The following is an 8,382-nucleotide window of genomic DNA, read 5'->3' as shown; positions in this document are numbered from 1 at the left end:
GGGACAGTAACATTGCCCTATCAAGTAGGACAATGCCCTGTAGGCCTAGAGACTGACCATAACATATGACAAGCGTCCAAGCCCCTTCTCCACCCAAACTAGTGCCAGGAAGGGCCAGGCAATGGCTGTTGATACCTCAGCAGGTAGACCTATTGGCTCCCTTAAAGCCCACATCCTTAGCTCACAAGGATGGTAAGGTTTCATACTAAAGGAACTGACGAGTTTGAGCATAACTCGAACCCCAGTACAGCTATCACCAGACAGGGACGTTTCCAATAGACCACCACAATCTTGACTAATATCAGGCACATCGTAATCAAAATAATTTGTCCTAAGGTGATTATAAGAACACGTAAATTACCCTCTCATCGGATAATACTAATCCCCACCCTCTCCCTCTCTAAAGGGCAATAAATCAGCCATTATAAAAACTATGTTGATAAGGTGTATTAGGGTATCTTATTAAGGTCTTTAAGGGATCAATCCTCTTTATCAGGGCATTTGAATTACTGTCCAGCGTTTATCTCTCAGTTGGTCTTCGGGAAGGTTTTGAAGTGGGTGCTTCTGTCAACGCTGCCTGGATAAAAAAAAAGTTAGTTTTTTTATATGTGAAAGTATAATTTCTATTACGGGAAAGTAGATTTCTTTCGTCAGTAGTTGATAGTAATCCATCTAAGGTAGGAAAATATATATTTATACTCAAGCAAAGTCAGTGGGAAATCATAAAATGCTCTAGTGACTAGCCCTTTCGTGCATTTTGATGCACACCTCTTCAGAAGTTTGTATTAGAATGCACGAAAGCGGTAGATACTAAGGCATTTTATAATTTCTTACGGGATTTGCTCCATATTAAGTCATGTGACCCTTGTGACAGTAAAGTGTATATATACAAATATATGTATACATATGCATATATATATATATATATATATATATATATATATATATATATACATACATGTATATATATATATATATATATATATGTATATATATATATATATATATACATATATAGCTTTTTTAACTCATTACTGCTTTTTAACTTTGTGCAGTGGACTGTACACATTACTTCAGGCTCTTTGCAGCAGCTTTTTTACCCTTCCATTCTTTTTTCGTCTCCTCCACTCTAGTTAATGGCTTTCCCGGTCCCATTGACAGGGCTCGTGGCCCGAGATCCTTCCATCAAATCAAATCCTATTTGACAATTCAAATATATTCCAAAGCTCCTTTATCTTTTATGTAACAATAGGTCTCAAAAGCTGCAACTTGAGACTTATTCCAAGACTCCATTTTTTGAGTAGCTGTAGTTCTCAAAAGCTGCATCTTGAGACGTATTCCAAGACTACATCCTTTTTTGAGTAGCTCTAGTTCTCGGAAGCTGTAACTTGAGATGTATTCAAAGGCTCCATCATTTCTTGAGTAGCTGTAGTTCTCGGAAGCTGTAACTTGAGATGTATTCAAAGACTCCATCATTTCTTGAGTAATTGTTGTTCTCGAAAGCTGCAACTTGAGACGTATTCCAAGACTCCATCATTTCTTGAGTAGCTGTAGTTCTCGGAAGCTGTGACTTGAGACGTGTTTAAAGTCTCCATTATTTCTTGAGTAACCGTAGTTCTCGGATGCTGCAACTTGAGACGTATTCCAAGATTCATCATTTCTTGAGTAGCTGTAGTTCTTGGAAGCTGTAACTTGAGACGTATCCAAAGGCTCCATCATTTCTTGAGTAATTGTTGTTCTAGGAAGCTGCAACTTGAGACGTATTCCAAGACTCCATCATTTCTTGAGTAATTGTTGTTCTCGGAAGCTGCAACTTGAGACGTATTCCAAGACTCCATCATTTTTTGAGTAGCTGTAGTTCTCGGAAGCTGTGACTTGAGACGTGTTTAAAGTCTCCATTATTTCTTGAGTAACCGTAGTTCTCGGATGCTGCAACTTGAGACGTATTCCAAGATTCATCATTTCTTGAGTAGCTGTAGTTCTTGGAAGCTGTAACTTGCGACGTATTCCAAGACTCCATCATTTCTTGAGTAATTGTTGTTCTAGGAAGCTGCAACTTGAGACGTATTCCAAGACTCCATCATTTCTTGAGTAATTGTTGTTCTCGGAAGCTGCAACTTAAGACGTATTCCAAGACTTTATCATTTCTTGAGTAACCGTAGTTCTCAGAAGCTGCAACTTGAGACGTATTCCAAGACTCCATCATTTCCTGAGTAATTGTTGTTCTCGGAAGCTTCAACTTGAGACGTATTCCAAGACTCCATTATTTCTTGAGTAACCGTAGTTCTCGGAAGCTGCAACCTGAGACGTATTCAAAGGCTCCATCATTTCTTGAGTAACCACAGTTCTCGGAAGCTGCAACTTGAGACGTATTCCAAGACTCCATTATTTCTTGAGTAATTGTTGTTCTCGGAAGCTGCAACTTAAGACGTATTCCGAGACTCCATCATTTCTTGAGTAATTGTTGTTCTCGGAAGTTGTACCTTGAGACGTATTCAAAGGCTCCATCATTTCTTGAGTAATTGTTGTTCTCGGAAGCTGCAACTTGAGACGTATTCCAAGACTCCATACTTTTTTGAGTAGCTGTAGTTCTCGGAAGCTGCAACTTAAGACGTATTCCGAGACTCCATCATTTCTTGAGTAATTGTTGTTCTCGGAAGCTGCAACTTGAGACGTATTCCAAGACTCCATCATTTCTTGAGTAATTGTTGTTCTCGGAAGCTGCAACTTGAGACGTATTCCACGACTCCATTATTTTTTGAGTAGCTGTTGTTCTCAAACGCTGCAACTTGAGACGTATTCAAAGGCTCCATCATTTCTTGAGTAACCGTAGTTCTCGGAAGCTGCAACTTAAGACGTATTCCGAGACTCCATCATTTCTTGAGTAATTGTTGTTCTCGGAAGCTGCAACTTGAGACGTATTCAAAGACTCCATCATTTCTTGAGTAATTGTTGTTCTCGGAAACTGCAACTTGAGACGTATTCCAAGACTCCATCATTTCTTGAGTAATTGTTGTTCTCGGAAGCTGCAACTTGAGACGTATTCCAAGACTCCATCATTTCTTGAGTAATTGTTGTTCTCGGAAGCTGCAACTTGAGACGTATTCCGAGACTCCATCATTTCTTGAATAACCATAGTTCTCAGAAGCTGCTACTTAAGACATTTTCAAAATCTCCATCATTTCTTGAGTAATTGTTGTTCTTCGAAAACTAAAAACTAATACTTTTTTTTTTATTTTGTGTCTTCATTTTCTTTCATTTTTGCTTTTTATATCACATGCATGTTTTGGCTCACTTTACAAGAGCTTTTTATAAAGTTGAAAATTAATCTCAAAATTCAGTATTTCAAAGAATCAATAAGTCCTCATTTATCAAAACTTGTTTATAAATCCAAGAGTTTCCAAATAATTTTGTATTTCCAGTTTTCCCCTTTTGACAGCTGACATTTCTTTTTTTTAATTTAGTGACGAATATTACTTACATGCACCTTTCCTTCTTATTCTGAAGATTGCAAAAAAAAATTCTGAATATTTATAGTAAAATTATTAACAACACAGGTGTATCAGTACAAATGAGTGAATTGTGCTAGCTTGTTATTCTTATGGTAGATAAAATTCTTTTCAGGTTTGGATGACGCTTCAAGCTAACAAGTATTGATATAAAAAAAGGAACATGGATAATGTTAGTTTTCATATAGGAGAAGATTCAAGTGACGATTCAATGCAAGAGTCAGACACAGAAGGCTACGACTCAGTTTTGGAAATAAACAAGGCGGCGTTAGAGAGGACCAGGCAAATGTCCATTCCCATTAATACACCTCGGTGCGTTACTAGACAGAATGAGAAAGTTGACGACCAGTCGTGCGTTACTAGACTGAGCGAGAAAGTTGACTTTCAGCAAGGCATTACCAGACAGAGCCGGAAAGTCGACGTTCAACCTAGCGATAAAGTTGACATCCACCCGTGCCTTACAGGAGCGAACGACAAAGTTGGCCTTCTCCCATGCAATACCAGGTCAGGAAGCCAAAAGGATCAGAAGGCGATTCCATTTACCACCTTCGAATCATCTCAACAGATATCAAGAATGCAAAATAACGTCAATTCTGTTGTCATGAGACCTTCTGAATTGGTCCTATCTATCTTATCGTCCACTTGTCCCGCTGAGCAAGATGAGTTTTCCACAGTGGATGCAGCGCTATCGAAAAATAATCGCATCGTCAATAATCAGTGGATTCTGAAAAAACCCGACCTGGTCAGCGACTGGGAGCGAATATCGTCCAGAAACTTTAACGAAAAAGATACCACTGAGGAAAACAATACTGGTCCAGCAATGACAGATGAGGAAAAGAGGGTTTGGTTCCTCAAAACATTAAGTTCAAGTCTAGGTCTAATATATTCCATCCTTCTCGTCACTGTTGGTGGCATCATTTACATATGGGACGTCCTGGAAAATCACGCGGTGCCTATCGCAGAGTGCTTCAACATTTACTTGATGGTGGTCCAATTGCTTTTCTTGTGGTACATCCACTTGGACTGCAGACAATATACAACCCTTATTAGCAGTAAGTTGAAGAAGGCAGAGATAGAAAAAAACATTCTGGATAGCAAATATTCTCAGGGTCCTCTTGAAGATGAAGGCAGTCCGCCCGTCATGCAAGAAGAGGATTATGAGGAAATTCCTCAGTATTATGGATTCACCTCAGGCCGGCATGGTGGATCACTCTATGTCAAAATTGGAGCTGCAGGTAATGTCCATGGGGTAACCCACAGAGATAAATTCATGTTAAATCAAAAAGTTCAAATGTCGAAGAAGTGTCTTAAATGTAAGATGTATTAGCAATACTATTTTTCCTCCATGAAAACAGGTTTAATTCTTTCAAAACAGACTGCCATTTCATGAATGTGTAATTTTACATTCAAATCATTTCTCTAGATTCATAATAATGCAATGGTGACATAAGATACTCTCTTAACTCACCTATCTAAAGTTTACATCTACATGGACAAACAATTCTTAAGGTAGTGCATTAAGTTTAGCAAATCAATAGAAATAAATATTCATTGTCAATATGATTGCTCTAACTCCTATCCAGCACAAGTTAATTGGTCATGGTAGTGTTCATTACACATATAATAATAAGAAAAACTTATTTTACTTAAGTATTCTCTATTTAAGACAACCTCTAAGTACCAAAGCAATTAGATGTCATTCAGACCAGGGCATTTCTTTCAACTTAATGATTAGAAATTTTAACTAAGTGAAATCAGTCCATCAATTAGTGATATATACCTACCAAATATGTTAGAGAAATTATCAACCACTGAAACTATATATCTTTATGCAATTTCAAATCAGTGTTTAGAGAACAGAAAACCTATAAAATCACACAGATAAATAATGAGTCAATATATAATTAGCATTAAACAATTTTTTCAAGTAAAGATAATATTACATATAAACTAAAAGATTAGTTTTTCATAAAACATATATTTAACTTAATATATTTTCTAGCTTTTCTATTTCAAATAACCATAAGTTCTAATAATTTTAAATTACTTCTTCTCTAGTGTTCTGCTTTGGTTACATGATCCAAGGAGGACTAGGCTTGGGTCAAAAGATTCTTTATATCGTCAATCAGCAACCGGGAGCTGACCCCTGTACCAGTGAAATTGACATTGCCATGTGTGTCCTGAAGTTGATCTATGTCTTCTACAAACTGTTTTTTATTTTCAAATTCTCAAACGTAAGTATGTGAGATGTAATTGTGGCTTAGGGTGATTTGGTCTTTTAGAATATAACTGTCCTTAGCATAGAATCTTCTAAGTGATTGTCATAGAGAGTTACTGAAGATTAAATTTCCCAAGTTGATCTATGTCTTCTACAAATTGTTTTTCATTTTCAAATTCTCAAACGTAACTATGTGAGATGTTATTGTGGCTTAGGGTGATTTGGTCTTTTAGAATATAACTGTCTTTAGCATAGAATCTTTTAAATGGTGACAGAGAGTTACTGAAGATTAAATTTCCCTTGCGATTAAAACTGATGTATGATATAATCTATTTTCAACAGCTGATCATTAATCGCCGACTGTACATATCACACTTCGGACTCATGCACTGCATCGGATCGTCCCTCTGTTTCTGGGTGTACAACATCCTTCAGGAAACGTTCCAGTCTCTCTCCATCCCAGACTATGACAAAAACGAAACCCTTACTCCTTCGCCCTATCCTTACGAAGTCATGCAAGGAGAAGTGAGCACAAAGACGTGGTCTTTCAACTTCGCTTGCGACGACCACAACCAGCTGTCAGACACTGTCAATGAGCTGACTCCTTACTTATTTCCCTTTAGCATTGAGTATAACATCCTGATGGTTGGATTCTGGATACTAATGCTGGAAAACCTAGGCAGAATCGACCGTCACACTCACCTCCCATCGATCGAAGTAGCCTACGAGGATGACTCAACCAATGGCAAGTCTCTAATATCCAACTTCCTCATCTACGTGGACTGCCATGCCTCCATGCGGGGTCTCTTCGCAGGTCTGATAGTCACTGTCTTCGCAACGATCTCCATCATACTGTTCTACGTGCTGTCGGCCGTGGAACACACTGCGGACTTAGCCGTAGAACTCACGGCGTACGTGGAGATGACGATCTTCCTACTGATGCTGGCGGCTTCGCTCATAGTCTTCTACCACATGCAGGAGCTGGATGTCATGACCATCTCGGCCAGCAGCGCAGACGACATCCTCCTGTTTGGTTGCCTGCCCCTGATCTTCCTGTACGCTATGGCCTGTGCCATACCCTACATAGAGGACGAGCACATCGTCACCTGGTTCTTCAACGTCACCCAGATAGTCCAGGCTATTGTGCAGACGGCCCTCATCTGCGATGGTCTCAGACGGTGTTCGAACAGCCCAGAAGTTCGCAACAGGAAACCTGGAAGGGAGTTTATCATGTTCTTGGTGGTCGCGAACTTAGCCATGTGGCTCATGCAAACTTTTCAAATCAAGAGTAAACATGGGAATAGCACTGCTTATGACTTCTATGGAAAGGTAGTATCTCAGATTTAGTTTTTTAATCTGTCACGAATTTTTATTTATCTTTCATGGTTTATAGCATTTACGTCGTGACTGACAATTACCTCAATTGATATTAATATCCACATCTTTTATAACATTAGTCATATATTTTCTTTTGATTAAAAGGAAAGGAAGTTACATGAACAACTACAGTAATTTTGCCTAGTTAAAAATTCAACATATTACCACCAATAAATGTGTATGTTTATAAATATGAATATATATATATACTATTCTCACTAACATACGTGACTTTTGTACTTTTTAATATTGACCCCAAAATAGTTGTAGTTTTAAATATCGAATTCAATTTCCTTGGGAGCAACAGCTTATGGGAATTCAAGCCCATGCCTCTTATCCACAGGCCTACGAAGAGTGATAAGTCATTAGCATGTAGTTATATACATTTATAAATTCATATATATATATATATATATATATATATATATATATATATATATATATTTATATATATATATATATATATATATATATATATATATATATATATATATATACAGTGGTTCCTCATCTTCCAGGAAATATGGACCCTCGTATCTCACTTCACACTGCCGTTCGTCCTGTTCTACCGGTTCCATTCCTCGGCTTGCTTCGCCATGATGTGGATGGAGGCTTATATGGTAGAGTCAAGTTAAAGAACTCAGCAACGTTTGGCCTACAAGTTTCTTTGGGCTCGGTTTTTTTTAGCATGTCAAATCAGTGCAGATCTCTGCAAGTGTAATTCATATATATATATTTATTTATATATATATATATATATATATATATATATATATATATACATATGTATGTATATATATACATATATATACATATATATATATATATATATATATATATGAATATACATGTGTGTATATATGCTATATATATTAGACATATCTATGTGTGTGTTCTGTATATACATATGTGTAACATATATAAATATGTATATATATATATATATATATATATATATATGTGTGTGTGTGTGTGTATATATATGTGTGTTTACTTTACATATATATATATATATATATATATATATATGTATGTATATATGTATGTATGTATGCATATATATATATATATATATATATATATATATATATATATATATATACATACATACATATATTACTTTCTGTTATTCTTATCTAAAATTCAACAACTAAAAAAATTTGAAAATTATCTTGATAATCAGTAGCATATAATCCATCAGTTTATGAACACATATACCATAAAAAGTTTATCTTTTTTATCCATAAATAATAAATTCACCATAGCACCTGTTATCTA

The 8,382-nt window shown here is 36.4% G+C and overlaps 1 protein-coding gene across 1 annotated transcript; it reads left to right on the top strand.

Annotated features, from left to right (window-relative positions):
- Positions 1–3,627: 3,627 nt before the first annotated feature.
- Positions 3,628–7,811, top strand: LOC137623784 (proton channel OtopLc-like). Its single transcript, XM_068354598.1, has 4 exons — positions 3,628–4,744; positions 5,568–5,743; positions 6,070–7,056; positions 7,623–7,811. The coding sequence occupies exons 1-4, from the start codon at positions 3,673–3,675 to the stop codon at positions 7,737–7,739; spliced, it is 2,352 nt and encodes a 783-aa protein (XP_068210699.1). The 5' UTR covers positions 3,628–3,672; the 3' UTR covers positions 7,740–7,811.
- The last annotated feature ends 571 nt before the right edge of the window (positions 7,812–8,382 follow it).

This window comes from Palaemon carinicauda, chromosome 30 (assembly GCF_036898095.1).
Source record: "Palaemon carinicauda isolate YSFRI2023 chromosome 30, ASM3689809v2, whole genome shotgun sequence".
Lineage (NCBI taxonomy): Eukaryota > Metazoa > Arthropoda > Malacostraca > Decapoda > Palaemonidae > Palaemon > Palaemon carinicauda.
Note: the sequence above shows the minus strand (reverse complement) of the source record. Positions and strands in the feature narration are given on the sequence as shown.